Here is a 24778-nt window from a genome sequence, read left to right as displayed (position 1 = left end):
CTGGCATCTCGTTGAAAAAGCTGGCAGCGCTTCTAGCAAGTGAGAGTGACACCAAACTTGCTATAACCTGAACTAGACTTGCACCAAGAAAACTAGATTTGTAAGCTACTAAGAGAAATTCAGATAACGATGCTGGATCAAAATCGAACTGGTAGATCCAGACTAACTCAAATTGGCCGACACCAGATAACTAAACAAATCTAACAGATCACAAGATAATAGCATTAAGGGCAACCAGTCAGGGAAAAAAACCACAATTAACAAGGGTCAAACAAACTTCCTAGTGATATAGCGATAATAAACTCATTTAATTCCCACCACCAGTGTACAAAACCCCAACATTTATCTTGACATAAAAACAGCATTTACTGTAATCGGAAGGACATATCTATAATACCTTATAATATAAATATTATATGTAATCATGATTTAACATTTTTAATTTACCCATAATCACACAGAAGCCTGTGGAACCTTTGATGTAACAACCTTAGCTTCTGGACCCAATGGCCCACCACCACCACCGTGTCTCATTTCCCCACTTCCTGCTGCACCACCACCAATCCCTTGATACTGTAGTGGTGGTTGCTGTTGTTGCTGGTGAACTACCCCCCCCGCCGCAGCATAGTAAACCTGTCTACCAACCGTACTATCATAAGCCATCTGTGCGTATCCGGCATCCGGCATGGCTACCCCCGGCCCACTAGGCCTCACAACTCCCATTTGACCCATTGGTGGTGGGGGCTGTTGATGTTGTGGGACCATATTATATACCGGCTGCTCTCGGTAAACATCGGGTCCGTGACCCGGACCACCCATTCTTTGCATGTAATAGCCCTGACCGGTTTGTCCGGTAACCTGTCGCATTACAGGGGGTGCATGATAAACAGTCCCTGGACCTGGACCCTGTATCACATAAACGGGTTGCTCCATCTGACCCGGTGAGGTGGTCACGGTCATCCCTGCCGGAAAACCGCCTCCGGCAGCCTGTTTCTCCGACCAATAACCTGGTGAAGCGTTCACCTGTTGTGGCATTGTCGCAGGCAAATTCGCAGGAGGGGCTCTTTCAGGCAATTTTTGCATGTAATAATCACCGCCAGCAGCAGCAGCATAACCACCAACTAGATTTTCATCGCTGGTTTTTCTATTATACCCAACTTGCTGCTCAGGTTCTCTAATTTGCATCCTCTGCAACTGGGCCTGCAAAGTCAAAGGATCCGACCCGATAACCCGATCATCATGACCCGATCCAGCATGGATTTCAGGCAAATCCGGCACTTTCACAGGCGGCGGCGGCGGGGGGGCTCCTTTATCTAACCCGAATAAGAAATCAACGTTATTCGCTGCCGTTTTGGTTGCTTCAACAACCTGACTCGGAACCGAATTCAAAGCCTCAACAAAGCGCTCCCGATCCGATCTGCCACCATCGGAGCCAAAACTTGCAGGTGACGGGTTAACCGGGAAAAGAAACAGCCTCATGCGGGCGGGCTTAGCAGAGGCACGATAGAGACGATCATACTCATGCATCATGTGTTCAAGATCATCATCATTAGTGACAGATATTAAAGCGTCAAGATCTTCACCTGGTAGCTGGTACTTGAAGGCCACGTCGGTGTCACCACAAAGCGCAGAGAGTTTGCTTATCATGACAGAGAACTTAATGTTTCGATCAGCAGCCAGGATTTTGGTCTCTCCACCCATGTAAACAAGCTGGTTGTCGTGCGGACGTGGGTGGATCTTGCCTCCATAACTACACATGAACTTTGCTTTGTAGCTTTGAGCTTGTTGTGATTGATCTTCCCATGGTGTCGGGTTGTCAAAATCGATTTCACGAGATCTAGGCGACGAGTCGCCTGAATCTGGGTATGAATTATAAGAATAGGTGTTATCCATGAAGACGACCTGTTAAGAGAAGAGGGTTTGGATAGAAACTAGATAGTTGCGGTATTTTGTACTTATGGAATTATTAGCAAGCCATGAGACCAGAGGAAGAGGGGTGGGGAGAGAATCAGAGGTGCAGACTGAACAAATGTTTTATAGAGAAATAATGATAGAGTGGATTGTGGTTTGATGGATTTCTCGTGCTATGTTGCGTTTTTATGGTTTGTTTGCGACAGGTGGTGGTGTAGGAATTGGGGAGGGAGGGAATTAAGGTGATATGAAGTCGGGGAGGGAGAGTTGAGCATAAGGGCTAGATGGACTTTTCAGGGTTAGAGTGGTGGGTCCCTGTGAGCATTGATTGAGAACGTGAAGGAGAAGGAGATAAGGGAGTGCTGTGTTGACTGGGGGGGTCAGGCGCCGTAGTCTTTGTTTGGCTGTTTAAATTTATTTTTAAAAAGTTTTTTTATGAAAATATAAATTTGGTTTTTTAAACGTTTTATATCAAATATATATAATAAATTTTTAATTAAAGACTATTTAAAAAAAAATATAATGCATTGGATTACTGAACACACATTTAAATAAGACAAGTTCTTAGCAAGGACTCGCCTCCTATTTATAAAAGGACGAGTTAGTCCTTTTGATTTTTAGTCGAAGTAATGGGCAATGATGGGATAACGGGGAGTAGAAGCAAAAAGGCTCCTGTTTTCGAGCTTGTTTGTGGTAAAGAAAGGGCAAATGTAAATGCAGCGTGATTTTCGCGTTGTTAGTGGCCCCGCGTCCAAAGCAAAAGGAGTAACAGAATTTTTATTTTTTTATTTATTTTATTTTTTGTTGGATGACCTTTTTTAAGTGCATGTTTTCTAGTATTCTTGAAACAACTGAGATTTTTGTAAAGGAATAACCTTTCCAGCCAACGTGAACAAATTAGCAGCGATTGTGTTCTTAGGGCAAATTAAGTGGTTCTTACAGGACACGCTTTTTTATTTTAAAATAAATTTGATTGGACATATTTCAATGGGATACCCCTTTGGTTATCCATCGTTCTGAGAGAATAGAGGAAAAAATATATGTTTTTTTAATTCCATATCTTTTCCCTTCAACCAAACATAAATTTCAGGGCTTGAGATTCTTCGCGGGTCTGTGCTCGTGATTTTATATTTAATAATAATTAAAACCTCTGGTATCATTCAATGTTTTATATACTGTAGATTTGTGAATCTGTTCGCCAGTTTACGGTGTTTGTGAAGGAAATAGCCTTCATCATAATATAGTAGAAAATCATGTTATTCGCTCAATTCAGAGAAATCCTAGTCATCTTTTCAGGGTGGGAGTGCAATACAAGTAGCATCCCAACGCCAGCAAAGTGGTTAAACTGAGATACCTCTTGACAGCTTAGCCATCACACGGCGATCCTATTTAAAAAATGAAGGTAAGAAGTAGATTTTCTGCTATGCTTCTAATTGTAAATTAAGTTTCCATTCTGAGAGGCTCTATAAAGGTTACACAGCATATAATATAATATATGTTGACCGTGGAGAGAAGTCAAAAATAAGGAAGAACAGCCGGAAAACTTGTGTTATTAACTGGAGCTAGCAGTGAGACAACGAGATCCACTCCTCGGAGAACGTGGCATGTACAGATTAAGATCCTCACTTGAAGATTAAAAGAAATATTTGACTGTGATTCTCCCTCCAGTAATGACGGGTTAGCAAACAAAAAGAATCGTGATAATTTGTTTTGCTTCATGTTTCACTACTCATTTGATGTTTTTGGAATAATTAATTATCAGATAATTTTGTATATAATCTTCTTAGTGTGATTTATATTATCTATAAATTATTTTCTTAGACACGAGTACACGATCCATTTATGGTATATGGTGTGCTTCGAGAGAAGCTACTTAGTCTAGATAAGTTAAAAATGGTTCAAAAATATTTTTTAAATCAAGACAGCAAAAAAGAAAGAAAGGCCAGCCCTACTTCTTTCAATTAATGGTCGATTAGTCATTTCTTATTTTAAAATGTACAAAGACCTCCCGACGTCGTCCTCGCCTTGCCGGCCGGTAGCCAGCCACCCCTCCGTCTCCAAGGAAAAAACCAATGTGCCATGTTTCCGAAGGAAAGCTGCGTGCCATGCCGAGTGGGGCAGTTTCTGATGCACTTGCTTTCATGCGACTAATATATCCATAAATCTAAATTTACTTGAATCGAGACCTCAAGAAGGAGAAAAATGGAGATCGTGTTGACTAGCTGGTGTTGGACATGCTCGAATAAATGCATCCAGGAGTCTCCCACCCGATACAAATCCACGTAAAGACCCTTTCGTTTTATTTTTGTTGATCAAATGTAGGGCCAATATACTGTCTGTTAGTTCCCGCTTAAATGACATTTACTGGGCTCACGTATTTTTGGCACATCGACTTTTGTATTTGATAATTTTGTAAGGTTATGTTTGTTATTGTGATGAGGATTTAAAAAAATATATTTAAATCATTTTTAATATAAATAATCCAAGATTATAAAAAAAATACTAAAAAATATTAATTTTATATTCTTTTAAAGAATACATATTTTCAAAACACATTCAAAAACAAAAAATTACAATACTCTCAGACACTCACTGAAATAAGTTTGAATATATTAAAAATATATAAAAATATATTTTTTATTTTTTAACATTAAAAATATCAAAAAATAAAACAAAAAAGTTAATTTAATAATTTTTTGAGCCACGCACATTTTTGAAATACAATTCCAGCCACAACGTTTCTCGAATAAGGTGTTTAATTTATTTTCCTTTAGGATTGTCCTCTTTTACATTCAATTTACTCTATTTAAATCCCCAATTAATAAAAAGAAAAGAAAAGAAGAGGCTTATCTAAATCGATGTAATTTTGAAGCAATGTCATGAGAAAAAAACGAAGCAGGCAGACTCACCGAGAATCGGCAAGAGGGCAAGAATTATATGGGAAAGAAGAGGTGAACATGATCCATCAGCAGGCCAATAAATATCTAATAATTAAAGAGATGGTTCCTTTGGAAATTCTTTGTTTCTTGGAGGAATAACTGCCAACTCGATCCTAGTTAAGGAGGCTGTCTAAAATACAGTATTCTCGGCGATAATATCTCAAGGAAAACATGACCGGTCAAAGTTGTATCCATGCATGTTCTCCACTGATTTATTTACTCCTACTCCAGTCTTGCCTGGGAATCTTCAAATAATTTTCATCCTCTCAGACAGCAGGACTATGGGATGCAAGATGTCATCTGTTACATAGAAATTCAAAGATCTACCGAGGTTGAATTCTGAGATTTCAAGGATTTTTGTGCTTTCTCTTCTTTTTTCAACAAGGATTTTGTGCTTGGCTTGCAAGAGATTTCAGACTCTTTCAAGAACTTTACATCTTCAAGTGCCACTAAAATGAGAGATCAGCATTTCCGTGCATCTCATCTTCGTCGGTCTTGAATTTTTGGAATCTTAAAAAAAAAATAGTTAAATTCTGCATTCCAAACGGCCTCCGACCAGCAGCTGAGCCATGTAATGTGATGCGATCCGCACATGTGCTTCACGTTGATGCATTTTACCTTGCTGTTCCTGTCATAAAAAAGCTATATGATTCGGGCTGCAAAATTGCGATAGCAACGGCTGGTTCGCCCGTTGCCACCCAAGATGTTTTTCTTTGTAAAGACAAGGAAATGGTCTTTTTCTTGATCTCCCCACGTTTTTATTGTTGATCCATTATTCTTCAGACATTGAATGGTTAAGGTTCAGCTCTAAGCTTTGACCGAATTAGGATCGTGGGCAATCGTACATGGGTTGATGTGTGCAAGAAGAGAGGAAATGCTCGTGTATCTATGCGGTGAAACAGGATTTTATAAATTTGAGCTATACCTGGTACTTGCACCCATCCTTTCTTTACTTTACTGCAGTTGAATTTTAATTATATTATCTAATTAATAAATAAAATAAATGTATGTGTTTGGATGAAATAAAATTTGATTTATTTTGTTTATTATATTATTTTTATCTACTCCATCTTATTTCTTTAAAGATTTATAAAAAAAAAGGAGTAGATAAATATTTTAGAAAAGTTAGTTAAATATTTTCTCTTTAAAATTATAAATCAAAAGGGTTGATATTTGATTTATTTTTTTAATATTAAATTTTATTTGAAATTAAATTCTTAATATTCAAAATGATTTTAAATATAAGATTTTATCAAGATATCCGAATTAAATTTAATTTAGAAACTTCCAATAACGCCGTAAATATTAAAATTGAACTTGAGTAGTTTAAAATATAAAGAATGGAGGCAATAAAGTAATTATATCATTAAGCATGCACTTGAATGATTAACAAAACACACAGACAAGATAGATTAAAGTAATTTTTCATTTGAAAGGGATATGAGAATAGACTAGAGTAGTTCAAATTCAAATCATTGTAAATTTTATGTCGATTCGAGGCTAATAAGTCCTGGTTTACAACGCTGCATGCCGATAAAGCCAGCATAACTCAACTTTAATTAAACTAGATGTCATGCTAGGATATTATCACGGGTTTCTAAAATAAATATATATAATAATGTTATAATTATAAATTAATGTTAAATAAATAATAAAATTAAAAGTATAATAAAGCTAATATATCATGATGATAAAAAAAATTGTATTAATGGTTAAAAACTTAGAGACTGAACAAAATAATTTATATTAATTTATAGTATTTTGTGAGAAAAGATACAATATTTTCGTCACTTGATTTAATTTTTTTGTTAATAAAAAATAAAAAAAAAATTATAAAGCTAAATTCTTTACCAACTTAAAGTATTGAAAAAAAAACCAACAAAGATAATTTTAAAAGAAAAAAACCCATAACAAAAAACGTTGTAGCAATTGATAATGTTTTATGAGAAAAATTATAATGTTTTCTCCAATAAAATCGATAAAAATAATTTTAGAAAAAATCATTAAAAAAACCGTTTAGAGAACTTCCGCGGCAATTCACATTGTTTTGTGAGAAAAACTACAATACTTTCCCCATATGATTTAGTTTTATTGTAATTATAATTCTTAACCAACTCAATATTTCAATCAACAGATAATTTTGAAAAAAAATCATATGAAAAAACATTGCAATAATTCACAATGTTTAAAAAAAATACAAAACTAAATTCTCAATAAGCTCAATATTTAAAAAAAAAACTTGATAGAGATAATTTTAGAAAAAAACATAAAAAAAAGGAAAAAAACCACGTTAAAAACACTATAGCAATTCATAGTGTTTTGTAATAAAAGTTATAGTGTTTTCCCATATGATTTAGCCTTATTTTTAATAACTTATAATTATAATTCTCAACCAGCTCAATATTAAAAATATAAAATTAAAAAAGATAATTTTAAAAAAATCTTAAGATAAACAAACAATTTTGAGAGACAATCTAGCAATTCATAGTGTTTTGTGAGGAAAGCTATAATGTTTTCCCCATATGATTAAGCTTTATTACAAAGTTAAATTATAACTAGCTTAATATTAAAAAAAACAAAATCGACAAAAATAATTTTAAAAAAAATATTACAAAAAAGAAAACAAAAAAGAAAATGGAAAAAAACCATGTAAAAATATTATGGTAATTCACAGTAATTTACTAAAAAAGTTACAATATTTTTCTCACATATTGTAACTATAATTTTTAACCAACTCAATATTAAAAAATAAAATAAAAACCATACGGAGAAGTACTATAATAATCAACATTGTTTTAAAAAAAATTACAAAACTAAATTTTTAACCAACTCAATATTAAAAAATAAAATAAAAACCATACGGAGAAGTACTATAATAATCAACATTGTTTTAAAAAAAATTACAAAACTAAATTCTTAATCAGCTCAATATTAAAAAAAAATCAACAAATATGATTTTAAAAAATAAATAAAAAAAATTATGTGAAAAAATACCATAGTAATTTACAGTATTTTAAAGGAAAAAAATTACAAAACTAAATTTTTAACCAACTCAATATTAAAAAAATAAAATCAATAAAGATAATTTTAGAAAACAAACATAAACGAAAAAAAAGGAGGGAAAATTGGGGGAAAAAAAAGAAAAGCATTTTTGAATAAAAAATAAAAAATAAACCAAAAAAAAGGGGGAAATTGGAAAAAAAATAAAAAAGTAAAAATGAAATGAAAAAAAATAAAAAAAACTATAAATTATTATTATAATCTATAATATATTAAATATAAAAAACATAAATTCTCTGCACCCTTCTTATTATTTAATTGTATTTACAGTATTATGGATGTTTTTGGAGTACCAATATTTTTTTTTAAATTAATATAGATATTTAGATTAACTTATACATATTATGACTAATTTTTTTTTTAGATTAATATAAATATTCAAGTTAGCTTACATATATTACAACTAATTTTACAAGCTCTAAAATTAACAATTTTACAAGCTCTAAAATTAACAATTTTATAAACCTTCAGTTATAACACAAAGAACTCGAACAGTATAAATATTTTATAATATTTTATAAGGCTGGCAGGTCGCATTTGCGGTTAGGTATTTGTTAGGAGATGATTTGGGCCTTTCGATATAACAACTCAAAATTTGGCTGGGGAACTTGTCAATTCATTGTTCTATGAACAGTACCATACCTGAATAATGGCCTGTTTTTCTTAAGAAGCTCCCTTTGATTTGAGTGACTGTTGTTGATGATGATGTCGAAGTGAAAGGGGATGGAATTTAGATTTTAAAAAAACCTTTTGTTTTAAGAGAGGGATTAGAAGGATTTTTAAAAGGTTTTTCATAAATTTCTCAATGAAACCCTAAATTCACAGGTGAGTTAAAAAAAACACTGTTTAGGGTGAAAAATCAAGGGTTTTTTGGTTCAGAGTAGTATTTATTTTTTCGCCCAAGTTCAGAAGGTATTTATAATTTAGCCTTCCAAATAACACGACTCTGGCTGCGAATGCATCTCAGTTACCAGTACAAGGAGGGAACATTGGAGCAAAGAGGCCACAATTCTCCAAGAACGCCAAACATTTCATTTTCAATGCACAAATCAATGTCAACCTGTTCATCCCCTAAATTGAATTGGGTGCTTCTTCCTCGGCATCATCACTAGGGAGATCCGTTCCAGGAGGAACCTTTCCAGGATAGTTAGTTGTTGAAACATCTGATCCAATCATACTGGAGAAAGAATACAAACTCATGTAAGAAGCTGCCCAGATAACACCATCATTATACTCTATTATAGATTACCGCACCTTCTGTCAACAATGACCATAGATCGAAGCTCACAGTTAGCAAAGCTGCAAGAAATGGAAGTAATTTCTTATTTTAGGAAAGTATTGTGCATTAAAAGAGAATTAATTTGACACAAAGTGCAATCCAACTAGATACTGCAAGAAAGTGCCCTACCCTGAAATGCAGTGCATGTGATATTAGTACACAATAGAATGCATGACAAGAACACAAGATGCCTTGGGAAAGAAAATAAGGCAGTAAGGCAATAAGAGGGCAGGTAAAGGCTGAAGTCAAATTTCGTTGGCCAAAAAATACATGATTCCTTTCAGTTCAAATTCAAGCAGAAAGGAAAGGTAACCCATAACTTCTACTGAAAGGACTGCCGGAAAAAAAAAAAAAAGGAAAACTAAATTGTTGTAATAATGCAAGAAAAATAGCAGAAAGCTCCAGAAGTTCATGAGAGCAGCCATTGCTTGGTGCTATGGCAGAAGCCTCAGCATGCAACCACGTGGTTGCAGCTTCAAATTTTGGGCAGCCACGTCATGGGAAAATGCTAAAAGGTGATTGCAACTTCTCCAATGGCATGTGCACATGGCGAGCTAAGAATTTTGCAATTAAAGCATGCCATCCATATGCAAAAGCTAAGATAGCAGGCAGCTTACCGTGTGCACATTTCTTTCTTCACTGATGGATGGCAGTCATTTCCAAATGCACGTAATGTATGAACCAAAAACCCGCTATGGGTAACAATTGCTATCTCCTTCTCTTTCCTAGTCCACAACCTGCCAAGTGAATGGTTGAGGCCTAAGGTACAACATGTAAGAAAACTTTACAACAAATTCAAGACATAGCAACACATGAGTTTCTTAATTAAATATTTTTGTAGAGACTATACTGCAAGACCAAAGCTTTGATATCTAAATTTAGGAGCTCAAAATCGCACATGACAGCAAAATGAACAGATGGTGATAACAGATACTATCAAGCAAAATGAGGAATGTCTGATGAAAAGCAACCCTGGATTCTAGTCACTTAGATGGTGAAGCACAGGTAAAACACAAGGAGCCTATGAGGTTTGAGCTGATACAGAAAGTTTATACATAATTTCCAGATGGAGTCTTGAATAGATTTACGCGATTCTAACAGAATATACAGAAAAACGGTGCACTATTAATGGAGAGATAGTATTCACCAGATGGTGATAACAGATACTATCAAGCAAAATGAGGAATGTCTGATGAAAAGCAACCCTGGATTCTAGTCACTTACATGGTGAAGCACAGGTAAAACACAAGGAGCCTATGAGGTTTGAGCTGATACAGAAAGTTTATACATAATTTCCAGATGGAGTCTTGAATAGATTTACGCGATTCTAACAGAATATACAGAAAAACGGTGCACTATTAATGGAGAGATAGTATTCACCAGATGGTGATAACAGATACTATCAAGCAAAATGAGGAATGTCTGATGAAAAGCAACCCTGGATTCCAGTCACTTACATGGTGAAGCACAGGTAAAACACAAGGAGCCTATGAGGTTTGAGCTGATACAGAAAGTTTATACATAATTTCCAGATGGAGTCTTGAATAGATTTACGGGATTCTAACAGAATATACATAAAAACGGTGCCCTTTTAATGGAGAGATAGTATTCACCAGTTAAGAAACTTCAGTCCCCTTGTAGCAAGTTCTTCAGTTGACTCTCTCACATCAGCCTTCCACAGTACATCCTCATCTGTTTCTATCTGAAAAGAGCATCAAATGTTTATTTAGTTTAACATTCAAGGAAATAACGAGAATTTAGCCTTAACAAATATAACCACCTACGGTAACAGGGGCAGCAAATGAATTTCTAACTTTTAATTGTATAACTTTTATCTTAGATATCCAAGTACTTGCCAGCGAAAAGTCAACTGCAGGAAAGAGAAATTGATAGTCACTGACATCGTGTCTCTTGTCACAAGGATGTACACCCTGCAACCAATAGGACACATAAGAGAAGCGTGTAAGACTGTTATGCTTTAGTTTCCCTCTGCATGAGAAATACAAATTCATTAAGAAGTAGAATTAAGTTTAAAGGGGCTCAAAGAGTTCTTGTAATACATAAAAGTGAAAGAAGTTAAGAATCAAGTTCAATGTCCAATTTTTCTCAAAGAAAGAAGTAATTATTCTCTTCAGATTCCCTGCAGAACTTAGAAATGTGGAATTTGTACAATTAGAAGTACATGTTATTGCAAGAAAAGCAAATAGTATACTAGACGTACAAAATGTTCCCGACAATCTTCTACTGCAATGAATGGTGGAGAATTGTGGCTTGAAATTGCTGCTCGACCACTGCTTCCAACATTTGCCACCATTAGTGGCAGTACATTTGTCCTATCTGTGTAGCCCTCCCCTCCAAAAACTCCAACAGCTGTTTGTAATGTCCTGCAAGTCACAGTGATCAAAACTTACTAATGGAATGTTTCAAAAAGAAGAATAGGGGAATGAGAAAGCATCCAAAGATATTCTCTCTTCAGAAGACTTAGTCGGATGCCTAAATGAAAATTTCATGTCTCCCGCTACCAGTTAGAAGCTTGATGAATATAGAACTTGATATAAGATCAATTTTAACAAGAAAAGAATTAATTTATCAACAAAAGAAATGCTATCTATCTGTACTAAAAATGGCTGGATATATATCCATAAAATCGGTACCTGAGCAATGGGGATGTAACAACTAATTCAACCCTCTTGGAGAGCCCAGATGCATGGACATGCTTGCGCAAATTATCAACCTATAACAAAAGCAGTAACTTCGTCTATGAGATATCTTAATAATACAAAATTCTCTTCAGAGCCAGCTTAAGAGCATGAATTGAATGAGTTTCCTCTCGTATTGAAATGTGATTGTTTGGTTTGTTACCTGTTGCCAGCCTAGTTGAGTGAGAGGGGCGTCCAAATATTCAGGATTCAAGTATGCTTTGTAGTTCTTTTCTCCCTCGACATTATGCAATCCTTGTGCATGCCTCACCTGGATGCAAGGTTTTGTAAGACCACAATGCCTTGATTTCAGCGCGAAAGCCAAGAAAGAAAGCAATCTTGGACATCCTTCATTCATTCAGACCATATACGTAGCAGATTCATATCCATAATTGACACAGTAACATCATTTATGAAATAAAAAATTCAATACCAACCAGATGAATAGTTTTGCAGCGGTGCAATGGATACAAACTTGGACCTGGACCACTATCCATAATCTGCAACCGAGCCTAGCAAAAACATCCATTAGCTATTAAAAACACGAGAAAACAATACCATTAATAAAGAAAAACAATGATTCGGGTCAAAGATACATTTTTATAATGAAAGGGTTTCAGTTTCGGGGAGAGGATAATACAAGCCAGTTTACCAAGCACAATCAACTAAATCAGTAATCATTTCATAAATGAACTACAATAGGGACAACTGACAAAATGAAGAGACACAATCAGAAAAATAACTTAGAAAGCAGAATTAAGATAACAAAATTCGCTCACCCCACTTTACTATTACAGTTCATTATTAAGATGAAGCAGATGAAATCACCGGGCAAATTGGAATTTATCAACATCCATCATACTAAGAAGCAGGTATGCATTGAAAACATAATAGCAAGGTTGAAGTTTCTGTAAGCAGATTCAAAATTCAAACACAAATTAAATGTAAATCCATCAACGTTACCTCATAAAGAGCAAAAAAATAAAAAAAATAAGCAATCACACTGAGTAAAAGGTATACAGAATTTGTCTAAGAACCTAACAAAAAGAACGCCTGCATTTCTACATAAAAACAAACGAACAAAGAAAGAAAACACCACACGCGATTACCAAATCGACAAGTAAAAAACTGAAGTCGATAAGATGAGATTTAATGGCTGAAAAAAGAGAGGAAACGAACATAGACAGAGACAGGCAGCCAAGCGATAGATGTTCAACGAATTATTGAGTTTGTAATAATGTTTTAGTTATGGTATTGTGTTCTTAGTTCTTACCTGAGAGAGGTGGAGGAGTGGTGGAGGAGGAGGCTTCTTTCTTCGTTATTATTATTATTAAATTTATAATTGCACGACTGGCTGTACTTAAAGTAAAAATATCTCTCGTCCCATCTCTCCCTCTCCAGGGACAGAGAGTCAATTATTAATTTTTGCGCCTTTTGATTCGCTGTTAGTATTTTATTTAATTCATAATACCAGCAGTAGACTTGCATTGTCCGTGTACATGGAATCGGAGTGGCGTCTTTTTCATTGCCTGTTTACGCAAATAAAAACAGAATAAATCATTTTATTATTATTTTTACAATTCTTATATAAATTCAAAAAACTTAACCTAAGCAAAGTATATAACTAAGAATCTTAAACAAAAACCGAATAAAATGCTGAAGAAATTAAAAATAAAGAGAAAAGGTAATAAATTATTTTGAGTGGGAGCAGCTGCCCCTTCCTGACCTTTCATGTCTGGATGGGGATGGGTGCTTGGTCAGTGGCAATTGAGTGGCGTGGCAAGGAACTGTGAGAGGGAGTTTCTTTTTCTTTTTCTTTTCCTTTTTTCATCTCATATATTCGATTGGATGGTAAGTGGGTTCGATTCCAATATTGTCATTGAAGACTTGATTTTTAAAGGAAAAGAAGCGAAGCTGTGAGAAAGAAAACTATTGTTATGCAATGCATCTCCAGCCAGCAGAATATGACCTCTATTTGACTGAAAGATCAATAGAACATGAGGTAAAAACAAATTTGTTCCTTTTTCTTAGGTTTTAATATTTTTTTATGGGATGATACGACTTCTATTGCTGCACATAATTTTATAAAGTTAAGGAGTGATGTATATGTATATATGTATGTATGTATATGTATATAGCCCAAATTGTAGAAGAAAAAAAAGTTGAAAAGGTCCGAATTTCAGTACTTTTTTTTGTAATTTATCTTAAAGGGTGATTTTGATAATTGGTTAGATTAATCCTTATATTTTAATTTTGAGTACGACAGTCCGAGTACTTGTAACAGTGATCCCTCCATATGGGTGGGGTGGAGGGCCCGCGGATTCAAAGCTGGGGGTTGAACTGCTAAATTAAAAATAGAGGAGCTGATTTAACCAACCTTTTAAACTTGAGGGACCATGTGGGGATGAACTTACCCACTATTTAATGGCAAAGGGTGCCATTGGGAATTTCTTTGAGTTTAAACTCCAAATGCTAAAACAAAATAAAAACAAATTGACAGGGATTTGCTGGACAAAGGTAGTAGTGACACTGTGGATGATTATAGTGATGAGAGTTTTGAGACTCCTAATTCTAAGAAATTAGAAGCATATCTTAAAAAAAACTCCATTGGTATTCATTTTTCTCCCACTTGAGAGTCTTTCTGTTTTTATTACAATATTTGTTTTCCTTTAAGATGATGAATCTCTTCTAATTCTATGCAGCTTGGTTACAGTATTATTGTGTTTTTTGAAGACAATTCATAAGAGAAGGGCCTTCCTCGGAGCAGCAGCTTGCACCGAATGCACTTGATTAGATAAGCTTTTAACCTGCAAGTTACATATGATTGTCTTCGATGGTTTTTTGGCTATTGGTATTCAGTGGATGGATTCTGTTGTTCTTCTATGTACACAATTTTCTGCAAATTATTCAAAGGAGACAGAAGAAGCAATGGAAATTATTTGGACATTCATGGATGCTGACTCTGATGATAGCGTTGACTTGCTTATCTTCAACTTTAATAAAAAGAAAAGGCTCTCGCATGCTACTTGATTTAATCTCAGGAAGTTGCAAGCAAGCATTCAGCGACTGTTCTAGCTGCAGCAAATTCTGCCTGGTCGTTTCTGCTCACAGCCATGGAGGGATGGAGACTCAGCGAAGAACGTTGGCAAGGGCATGTAAAGTTCCTATACTTTGCAGGTATCGCCATAAATGGCTTTCAACACGAAGGTGAAAGGTCTGTTAGACAGTGGTGAATTTTTATGAGATGGGCAACACATCTTTCATTGCTGCATAATGGTTTGCCAAGAACAGCCATGAATTTAACTCTTTCCAGGATTCGAAGACAAAACCTTCACGAAGAAATTTAACCAGTGGGGTAATGTGGGTCAAAACCAATTTGATGGCATTCCATTTCTTGACCGTGCTGAGTTGATTTGAAATTGGTTTTGTTTGACCTGATCATCTTGGAGGCCCGAGTGTTTAATCTAGTCAAAACTTGAAAACTTGGTAAAACCTGTTGATTTATTTTTTAAAATGATGTTTCATTGACTTTTTTTTAAAAAAAAAATTATTGATCCGGTTGCCTGATATGTGATTGGACCTGACGCTGGATAAACCCCGGGTCGGTTTAATAACCAAGTCATGTTGCCTCTAAAAACTAGACGATGTCGTATAATGTTGCCGTCTAAAGTTTAATAATTTTTTTAATTTCCAAACACAGCACAGCACTACCCAGGGAGTCCTAGTTTCTCACAAAATCGTCCTTAACCACCAAACCCTAAAACCTCAATCTCTCCAAAATCCCACCCAAACTGTTACTTCAAAAATGGCACTCAGAACACATCTGTTTTTTCCAAACACCCTTATCCGACCTCCGAAATTCCACTCTTGTCCCTTCCCGACTACAACCCATTTCAGAACCCGAATCCCATGCACCAACAAAAACAGCTTAACTGATGCGGATCTTGCATCAGGTTTGGCCACAGAAGTTGCAAAAATAAATACCCATTTGGTGCAAAGAGAAGAGGCCATGAAGAAAAGCAGAGAATTACTTTTCACTGAGCTTTGCAACTATTTGGCATTGGATAAAGAGGAAGTGAAGAGGAAATGGAGCAAAATGGATAAAGAGGAGAGAAGGGTCTTGGTTAAAGGCTTTGTTAATGAATGGGGTGCCAATTTTCACCCTTTATCTGCTAGGTCTGTCAAAGAAATGATTGAAGAGTATTTACATGAAGAGAAGCCATCTTCAAACTCTTCTCGTTCAACGCTGTTTCCTGGTTTGAAGAGGATAATGGGGTTTTCTGAATAAGTCCAAATGTTTAAGATAGCATGGTGGCATATCTTGTAGTAATAGAAATTGTGTTGGAATGGATGGTTCGTTGTTTTCTGTTAACTGCTGGATGTTGTTAATAATCATATATGGCTTCTTTTTGGCTAGTAAGTTTGATAAATTCACAGAAAGAGAAGATTGATAGGTGAATACTCGTTGTGTGTATGATGCTTTTTTTTCCCCTGAAAGCAGCCCCCATATTCTTTTTGCCGTCACTTGTGGAAAAGCAAATTGGAACCACCATAAAAGACATCAAATGGCAGGACATTAGAATTGAATGAGATCATCGGTTATGCAATTTCACCGGAATTCCACTCTGACCAGATAGCTAGCCCCTCCGAATCTTGTTAAGCCGCCTCCCTTTATCCATGTGACGTGCAATAATACATGTATATAAAATTAAACATACACTTAACTCAAAGATTTCGGTGCCTCCGTTCTGCACCTTCCGATCTATTTTCGGCCGCTCTGATCAGTTCGGTCTTTCCCACCTCAATAAGATCCTGCAGCAGGCATGCATACAATACTCGGTGGCCATAAAGGGCAAGTTGGTTTTTCGGGTGGCCATGAAGGGCAACATCTTTCTGATTTCTGGTTGGATAGTCCAATTGAACAAAGTTAAATTTGGATGGCAGCAAGCGTCACTTTCCAAGGTCATTTCTGTAGTACCATCCTCAATTCACAGTATATGAACACTGGTTGCAAACACAAATTTCAACTGAAAGCTGACGCCCTAGTCCAGTCATGATAAAAGTGTTGAACATCAAGGTAACATGTCCATGATGTTCTTTTTTATGTATTTACATCCATATAATTGGGATTTCAGCAACTGAAAGATCTGAAAATCAAAACATAAATCTGGAAAGAATGTTTATATACAGCAACCTCAAGCAAAAACATGTTCTCATCACCGACCTCCACAAAATCTCCAGACTTTTCCTACACAGGAGTGCAAATTTTGTCAGAAATATAGCTGCCTGCACTGAGTCGCTGAAGCCTCAGCTGGACAGTAAGGACACTTGAATGCCCTGGAGCTGCCTTTTGATAGCTTCATGATAGACTGCTTGCAGAGAACATGGAGGCATGGCAGCAGCATCGGTGGATTTTCCTCACTGCCTTGATCCCTACTTACAGGACAGACAAAAATAGAATGGAATTGAAATTCCTTTCCCAGCTCTACTGGCACGGGCAACTGTTTCAAAGCCTGCCACTCTTGCTTTTTTGCAGCCATTACATTTGCCAGCTTCAAGAGAGTCGGCAAACCTTCAATCCCAGCTACTATTGCCACACTTAATGGGCTCTGAAGGGACTGACCGACAAAGTTGCAGAAATCCCGAGTCAGCTCCTCGGTCAACTTGTCCCAATGGATTGGAGTAAACAGTTCAGAGTGAGGACAGTTTTCAAGTCTGCCTATCCACATTATGCAAACTATTAGCTTTTGAAACTCTTTCAAGTGACTAGAAGCAAAAGAAGCTAGGTGAGTTTTGGCATAGTTGAGGGCATCAGCACGATTTCCTCTCTTTAGAATCTCTACAAATTGCAGCTGGTGAAGTTTCAGCTCAATATTTGAACCATTCTGCACTAGCTTTTCACGGTTGGTGGAGGCCCACTTCAAAGCTGGCTCAATATTTTTAATCCTCAACGCCTCAAGTATTTGATGCAGTTCCAGGAAATGAGATCTTAGAGCAGCTGCTTCTGGTTCTCCAGATTCTTTTATGAAACAATCTCCAAGATCAAACAATCCCTGATGGTAAAAATGACTTGCTATTATCTGATTCACTATATGAAAGTCAAAGTCAACATCCCTGTATGCCTTGGATATGTCAGGAAATGATTTTTCAAGGATCTTAGGGAACTTGCTAAGGTTTAAATTCAATTCCTTCTGTGACCCTTCTAATAGCTTGAGAGGACTAATTGCAATAAGCTTGTGCTTCAGTTCTGTGAGGATGGATTTCTGATCAACGGGAGACATAGGATCTTCCACAGAATGTATTTTTAACAATGCCTGCTCAATTTCCTGGCTCACTTGATCGATTACTTCTTGGCATTTAGAAAAAGATAAGTTTTGCTTCTCAACAACGCGATCAAATGCATCTTTGGCAGTAGTTAGTTCCATTCCTGTAGAAAAAGAAAAGTCAATAACCTCACTACTGATTTAACTCAACATAGTCGAATAGCATGAAAATTCTAAACCACCTGCTAGTCAATAACAGATAACCCATCAAAGCTATCACAACAAATTGTTGAGCACCACATAGATATGAACAACACACTTAAACTGCAGTATTCAATATCTATGAGAACAGAAATTTAATAAAGAAGGAAAAGAAACTGACATTCATCTTCTCTGTCAATCAGTGAGGACAGTGATAATGCTAGTCATTCCATCTTTCTAGGTTAATTCAGGACACATATCCTCCTCAGAAACAAAAAAAAAAAGGTGAGAGAGAGAGAATAAAGAAAGAGAAGAGAAGGGATACAAATAATAGACAACAATTAGGAGATTAACCCAGCTAACACCTACATAACAAATCTTTAAATGTTGTTAGGGAACAAATCATAGATGGCAATTAAAAGATCACCCAAGTAGCCAAAACTCGCATGATGACAATAAATACAGAACAGGAGATACACTGACGAGTAATAATATTTGACAAATCTGGGAGGAGGCATTATTTGGGAAACATGGCTGGAATAACACCGTAAAAAAACTTCTTTTCCCGTCTCTTTTCATTTTTTTCCTCTTACTATTTGTAAAGGTCAAGCCTACATTAATGAAATGCCTGGTGTAAGAGGCACACCGGAGTAGGAAGAGGAAGAGGGAATTGTTTGGAGCGGGCCCGGGAAAAGGAGTGTTATAGTCAGTTCCGAGATGGATAACAATACAGTTTGCATGAACTTGCTAAATAAACGAAGATACAGTAAGCAACTTCAATTTTATCAACTACAATGATTTAAGTGATAACGAAAGATAGGAATAGGAATCATCCACCCTCATAAACCAAAAACTAATAAAACAAACCATGAGAGAGAGATATACCTTCCTTAATCCTCCTCGAAAAACCCAAAATAAACCGTAAACAATAATAAACACAATCATAGCAAAAACAAAACACACAGATTAACACAAAAAAAAAAAATCATTCCTGTGAATAACACCATAGCATAAACTGAGTTACATACGCATTAATTGAGTCTCTCTCTCCCTCCTGACGATTTCCTTTTCTTTTTTGTTTTGTAACATAATTTTAACAAATTTGAAAGTAGAAAAGATCAAGAAAAGGAAAACTAACTACCTATTGAAATAAGAGAGAAAAGGAAGCCAAGATTCAAGCAAGAAAAGAAGCAAAAAAGAAAAAACAAATTGTAACTGCTACGATAGATACAAATGATAACAGATTACGGTTAGTTTGTTAGGATGGGGATCTTTGCAAATCAAATGATTAAATTTTGTAACTTCCCAGTATCAAGATCATAATCACAATCAAATTTGAATTTCAATAAAAAATCCAAAAGGAAAATCAAAAGGCGTTACCTGAACAATTTTTCTAGAGAAAGAAGACTGCGCTCGTCTCTAAAGAAACGAGAGATTTGGTGAGCGTGGGAATCGAGAAAGAGATCTGGCAGTAAACTTGTGGGGAACACGTGTCAGTTTATATTTCTTTTTGGACGATATTGCCCTTATTTAATTTCTTATTTACCATTTATACATTCTCCCGGGTTTTTAATTTTGATTGATTTTGCTATTAGACATTATTGCGTAAACTAAATTCTAATTACAAAAAAAATCAAGGGCTGACAAATAAATATAGCGTGTAGAATGCAAGGGTTTCGTAGAAGAAGAGGGGGCATTTTAGTATTTACACGGATTCTTTAGAATAACCCCGCATTTTAAGTATACTCATGCATGGGATATTCATGATCTGGCAACTTTTTTGTTTTATGCTTTTTTATGGGAATTTAATAACTTTTAGTTTTAGTTTTAATTTCAATGATGAACAAAAAATTTTGTTTAGAGAGTTGAAAGGATAAAGAAACTTTTTAGAAAAAATTTACAGTACTCACTTTAAAAAAACAATAAACACGAGTGGAAGAAGAAATAAATTTTATAATTTATAAAAAATAATAAAAATATTTATATATTTTTTCTTTTTACTTGCACCTATCTATTTCTATAAAATTAATTTTATAGAATAATTAATAAAATATATTAGTTAACATAAAAACTGGATACCTTAAGAAAAGGTGGAGTCCTGTAATCTAATAAGAAAAAATTATATTATATTTTTTTTTTTAAAAAAAAAGGAGCATAATAACGCACAAACACAGTTATTAATAAATAGAAATTGATATTCCCAGAAACATAAAGACCTGTAAAACATTTGTGCAATTTGTTATCAGTTTCAAGAATTATCAACTGGCAACAACAAAAGTTGTACAAGTAAACGTTGCATCAGAACGGAATCACAGTAAAAGCTTGGAAGACGACTCCAAGGATGAATGACTTGTCGAGTGTAGCCATAAAATCTGTGAAATATTTACAAAATAAAGAATCACGCTCCTCATTCCTCGACAATTAGGGCGATCTGTGGCTACAAAATTTTCATCTGAATCCCTACCATCCTGACTCTATCTTACTATTGAGAACAAAAAAAAGGTATGACAAGCCACCATTGAGGATAGCAGCCATTATTTCTCTCTCTCTAAAAAATGGGTCTCCAAAGAATCGATTATTCTGTTTCAGTGTATAACATCACAACAAGAATACCCAAGGAACATCCCTTTGGTGCAGTAAAACGGAAAAGTGCCCTTTATGAAGAGTTCACTTCTTGATTCTTTCCATTTTTGTTCGAACTGTGTCCAAAACTATCTCCGTCTCAAGGTCAAACATTCTATTCACAGCATGCATAATCTCAAGCATCTCCTCTGGTTTTTGGCAGTCACTCCTCCCATCGCATCTTAGGTGCTGCATTGGACCATGAAGAAACTTCTTCATCATGCCCATGCTAAGATCATAAATAGCTTTCTTCTGTTTGTCTGTAATATCACCCATCTTCGAGAGACACTTGTCCAGTTCAGAAGCCCTAATCCTTTCAAGATAAGCCCGTAGCTTTTTAATGGTGGGAACGGCTTCAAGGGAATCCTTCCAAGCTTCAAAGTGCTGCAATTCCTCGGAAATAATTATTTGTGCTTCCATAGCCTTCCGGAGCCGATCCTCCTTATTAGCTGCCACAATATCCTTGAGATCGTCGACATTGTAAACTTCTGCTGTCTCAAGATCCGAGACACATGGTCCTACATTCCTGGGAACTGAAATATCAATGAAAAGCCGCCTTCCCATTTCTGTGTCCACAGGGAGTGTCTGTGCATGCTCTTTCAAGAACAGTGGAGTGTCTGATGCAGTGCTTGTGAAAATTACATCTGCTTCAGCAGCACATGCCATCATTTCTGAAAGGGGCTTATAGATGATTTGAATATCCTTAAGTTCTTCACGGATTAAAGCAACTTTCTCCTCAGTTCTGTTCACAACCACCATTTCTTTGCACCCTTTAGCAGCCAAGTGTTTGATCACAAGCCTCCCCATTTTGCCAGCTCCAATTACTAATACCCTAGTAGTAGCATATGAGGACTCTGGAAGCTTCATTAATGCAAGCTCTACAGCAGCTGAACTAACAGAAACTGACCCAGAGGAAATGTTGGTTTCAGTTCTAACCCGTTTCCCAGTAATGATTGCATGCTCAAACAACCCACCAATTTTCTTACTGAAGCCATCAACTCCTTGTCCAAGTTTTTTAACTTGCTTCACCTGAGCAAGGATTTGACCTTCTCCTAGAACAATGGAGTTGAGTCCAGAAGCTACCTCAAATAGGTGTCTTGTGGCATCTTTATTATACAACATAAATCGGTGTTGGCATAGCTCTGAAACGGAAACCCCGCTAATCTGTCAAAAGAAAAATTGTTAATTATGGACCGTGGTCGACATTGATTTTACCACTATGTCTGAATATGAACAATTTAATTGATATTTCCCTAAAGATGTATCCTTATTCAATAGATGTTTTGACCAAATATGTGTAGAGCAACATTCCCGGTTGATGCATGTAGAAATATATCAAATATATTTTCAATGAATTTTGAAAAGTCTATATACAGTAAGAAATGGTAGGAAGAGTCTAATATTAGAAGGACAGGTGGATTTGAGCAAGGTGAGCCAAGTCAATTCAAAAGAACACTCCAAACAGACGCCATGCCGAGTCAATTCAAAAGCACGCTCCAAACAGACGCCACGCCAACATGCAATTTAAAGGTATTTCATCTCTCTTTCATGCTCTATTTGAGAATTCTTAAGAAACACAAAAAAAGGCAAACAAGTACCTTAGACATCCATTCAGTAACTTCTTTGACTCCACGATGTTGAGAAAGAGCCACAACATATACTTCCATTCTGTTACAAGTACTGAGAACAGCAGCTTCTTCTATATGATTTAAAGCACAGAGCTCCCTAATGGCTTGAGGCCACTGGGCTTCTTGGATGGCCAGCTTCTCACGTACATCAACTGGTGCTGTGTGCACACTGAGTCCAATGACAATGATGCTGCTCTTTTCCTTTGTATACCCTGATAAAAAAAAAATAGTATTTCAGCAATTAGCATTGATGACCAATTCCAGGAAGGTTTAGCAAGGAGTCGTATAAGAACAATAAGAAAAACAAAATTGACACAAAACTGGTCGATTTCCAAGTGACAAACATGATATAATAAATTCACACCCCTTAGCTACGTGAAATACTCGTAAATGAAAATACAAGCAGGAAAAACCTGAAACTAAGGCTACAGTTAAAGGAGATTTGAGATTTTGTTAAGACCATTAATGCAGAACAATAAATAGGTGTCAGTACAACCAGAAAGGCTGGTGTAATTCAGCGCTTGGGTGTCGCAGGCCTCTGCTTCTTCAATTTTAATTTTTTTTTTCTAGCTAGTTAATGGCATCACGGACATCCAAAACCCACACAAGCAAATTATGATTGATCTAAATACTCACAGAATTAACTAATCCTTCGAAGTAAAATAAATTCTTGAACCCATAAATATGGCTGCAAAACATCTTCCATTATGTGTGTGTGTGTGTGTGTGTGTGTGTGTGTTCACTAAAACACTCTCGAGTCATCAAAATCAGTTTAAAAATCCTTCCACTTGATAATTGTTACCACACAATACTCACATCACCACCAGGATCACTGTCTCTTTCTTATCTAGTAAAGCTAAATTCCACTAACTTTACAAGGTTTTCAATCCCATGCTTCTAAATAGAACATATATTTTTTTTATCGTAAATATAAAATAATTTGAGCAAGCTAAAAACACAGCCTTTTTGCACCACATAATAAAACGAAGCACACACATTATCCAATTTCAAATAATCGAAATAAAAAAGAGCAAACTCACTGTCGATTGCAGAAGCCTTGAGTTGCGCAAGCGCCATAACACTCGATCTCTTCAATTCTTCCTTATCGATTGAATTCAAATTCTGACTCACACTTTCACATCTAACACGAAGGCTTTGATTTAAAGCCGACGCCCTTCTATTGTTCAAGGGTTTGTAGAAGGTTTGCAATTGAGGACAAGACACGGCCAATGGACGAATGTTAGGATTTGATGGTGTAGAAGTAGCAATAGAGGTGGCGAAACCGAATGCCGCTGCCATCGGCGAAGAAAAGATGAAGGCGACGACAAGAGAGTTAGTGAAACTTGATCCCCGAGTAATATGAGGATAATTTGGAGGTGGATTGGAGAGGTGAGGAGGAAAGTGATATAATTTTGAAGATGTCCTGTTGGGTTAGAGAGGGGAGGTTTGGTGAAGGAAAAAAAAAAAAACTAACAATAATTTGACAAGGAAACTGCGTTGCGGTGGTCTTTGTTTGGGTTGTGTGTGTATATATATATATTGACCTGTAACAACTACTCCCCTGATTTTATGACCTTTTCCATCAAAGAAAAGGAGGAAGGGAATAGGTCGGTTTTAGGCAGGAGGGAAACGGGATTGGGATTGGGATCGGAAAAGGAATTTTTACGCGTTTTGTCCACACGCCCACCATGGACTGCGCTAGGAGTTAGGAAAGGTCAGATGTTTGATTCTTTTTATAACTGTCCATGATTTTGTTCTAATCTGTCACCCTCCGTTGTTTGTCAACTATAGTGGCCAGGAAGGGCCAGTAGCTGATTGGTGTAATGGTGAGCTAACTTTTTATATTGCGGTCATTTATAACGTGGAGATTTTGAATTTTCCCCAAAACCATATTTGTTATAACAGAGGCCTGATTTACTGAGTTGACTTGGCATCTAGTTAGGTGGGTTTGTTTTTATATTTTAAAAAATATATATTTTTTATTTATTATTTTAAATATATTTTTTATATGTTGATATAAATATATATATATATATATATTATTTTCAAGTAAAAAATATTTTAAAAAATATTTACAAGCACACTCTTAAACATACAAATTATTTTTAAAAAGATTTTTTATCTAATTCAAGCGTGAAAAAAATAATTTAGATTTTTTTTATATAATTTGATAAAC

At 35.7% G+C, this 24778-nt stretch overlaps 5 protein-coding genes across 9 annotated transcripts; 1 reads left to right on the top strand and 4 right to left on the bottom strand.

Annotated features, from left to right (window-relative positions):
* Positions 1 to 263: 263 nt before the first annotated feature.
* LOC105109812 (uncharacterized) lies at positions 264 to 2138 on the bottom strand. The gene has a single exon (XM_011004644.1). It carries the CDS (start codon positions 1891 to 1893, stop codon positions 454 to 456), a length of 1440 nt encoding a protein of 479 aa, XP_011002946.1. The 5' UTR covers positions 1894 to 2138; the 3' UTR covers positions 264 to 453.
* Positions 2139 to 8800: 6662 nt separating this feature from the next.
* Positions 8801 to 13255, bottom strand: LOC105109794 (phosphoglycerate mutase-like protein 1). 3 transcript variants are annotated; one of them, XM_011004621.1, is made up of 10 exons: positions 13162 to 13255; positions 12326 to 12400; positions 12052 to 12159; positions 11844 to 11923; positions 11411 to 11573; positions 11046 to 11120; positions 10803 to 10891; positions 9807 to 9926; positions 9165 to 9209; positions 8801 to 9087 (listed from the first exon to the last, which is right to left on the bottom strand). In XM_011004621.1, exons 2-10 carry the CDS (start codon positions 12383 to 12385, stop codon positions 8982 to 8984), a joined length of 846 nt encoding a protein of 281 aa, XP_011002923.1. In that variant the 5' UTR covers positions 12386 to 12400; positions 13162 to 13255; the 3' UTR covers positions 8801 to 8981. The 3 variants fall into 3 exon arrangements, with proteins under 3 accessions (XP_011002923.1, XP_011002933.1, XP_011002915.1); XM_011004631.1 differs by having other exon boundaries at positions 12326 to 12388; positions 13162 to 13219; XM_011004613.1 differs by lacking the exon at positions 13162 to 13255 and adding an exon at positions 12998 to 13135.
* A 2438-nt stretch (positions 13256 to 15693) lies between these two features.
* LOC105111417 (uncharacterized) lies at positions 15694 to 16176 on the top strand. The gene has a single exon (XM_011006764.1). It carries the CDS (start codon positions 15694 to 15696, stop codon positions 16174 to 16176), a length of 483 nt encoding a protein of 160 aa, XP_011005066.1.
* Positions 16177 to 16909: 733 nt separating this feature from the next.
* LOC105109776 (protein RMD5 homolog A-like) lies at positions 16910 to 19818 on the bottom strand. 3 transcript variants are annotated; one of them, XM_011004596.1, is made up of 3 exons: positions 19733 to 19803; positions 18534 to 18613; positions 16910 to 18315 (listed from the first exon to the last, which is right to left on the bottom strand). In XM_011004596.1, exon 3 carries the CDS (start codon positions 18311 to 18313, stop codon positions 17159 to 17161), a length of 1155 nt encoding a protein of 384 aa, XP_011002898.1. In that variant the 5' UTR covers positions 18314 to 18315; positions 18534 to 18613; positions 19733 to 19803; the 3' UTR covers positions 16910 to 17158. The 3 variants fall into 3 exon arrangements, with proteins under 3 accessions (XP_011002898.1, XP_011002888.1, XP_011002905.1); XM_011004586.1 differs by lacking the exon at positions 18534 to 18613 and having other exon boundaries at positions 19733 to 19818; XM_011004603.1 differs by lacking the exons at positions 18534 to 18613; positions 19733 to 19803 and adding an exon at positions 18394 to 18505.
* Positions 19819 to 20569: 751 nt separating this feature from the next.
* Positions 20570 to 24327, bottom strand: LOC105109767 (glutamyl-tRNA reductase 1, chloroplastic-like). The gene is made up of 3 exons (XM_011004576.1): positions 23643 to 24327; positions 22573 to 22814; positions 20570 to 22138 (listed from the first exon to the last, which is right to left on the bottom strand). Exons 1-3 carry the CDS (start codon positions 23899 to 23901, stop codon positions 21020 to 21022), a joined length of 1620 nt encoding a protein of 539 aa, XP_011002878.1. The 5' UTR covers positions 23902 to 24327; the 3' UTR covers positions 20570 to 21019.
* Between the last annotated feature and the right edge of the window lie 451 nt (positions 24328 to 24778).

The sequence above is a fragment of the Populus euphratica genome, unplaced genomic scaffold (genome assembly GCF_000495115.2).
Source record: "Populus euphratica unplaced genomic scaffold, PopEup_1.0 scaffold3.1, whole genome shotgun sequence".
Lineage (NCBI taxonomy): Eukaryota > Viridiplantae > Streptophyta > Magnoliopsida > Malpighiales > Salicaceae > Populus > Populus euphratica.
Note: the sequence above shows the minus strand (reverse complement) of the source record. Positions and strands in the feature narration are given on the sequence as shown.

Bases quoted from the DNA above. Each gene is read 5' to 3' on its own strand.
- LOC105109812 (XM_011004644.1), bottom strand. From the start codon at position 1,893: ATGGATAACACCTATTCTTATAATTCATACCCAGATTCAGGCGACTCG.
- LOC105109794 (XM_011004613.1), bottom strand. From the start codon at position 13,069: ATGTTCGTTTCCTCTCTTTTTTCAGCCATTAAATCTCATCTTATCGAC. The intron at 11,574-11,843 runs GTACCGATTTTA...TGTGACTTGCAG, and splicing joins GTTACATCCCCATTGCTCAG to GACATTACAAACAGCTGTTG. The intron at 9,088-9,164 runs GTGCGGTAATCT...TTCTTTCTCCAG, and splicing joins ATGGTCATTGTTGACAGAAG to TATGATTGGATCAGATGTTT.
- LOC105111417 (XM_011006764.1), top strand. From the start codon at position 15,694: ATGGCACTCAGAACACATCTGTTTTTTCCAAACACCCTTATCCGACCT.
- LOC105109776 (XM_011004586.1), bottom strand. From the start codon at position 18,313: ATGGAACTAACTACTGCCAAAGATGCATTTGATCGCGTTGTTGAGAAG.
- LOC105109767 (XM_011004576.1), bottom strand. From the start codon at position 23,901: ATGGCAGCGGCATTCGGTTTCGCCACCTCTATTGCTACTTCTACACCA. The intron at 22,815-23,642 runs GTGAGTTTGCTC...TTTTTTTATCAG, and splicing joins CAAGGCTTCTGCAATCGACA to GGTATACAAAGGAAAAGAGC. The intron at 22,139-22,572 runs GTACTTGTTTGC...TTCTTTTGACAG, and splicing joins TTACTGAATGGATGTCTAAG to ATTAGCGGGGTTTCCGTTTC.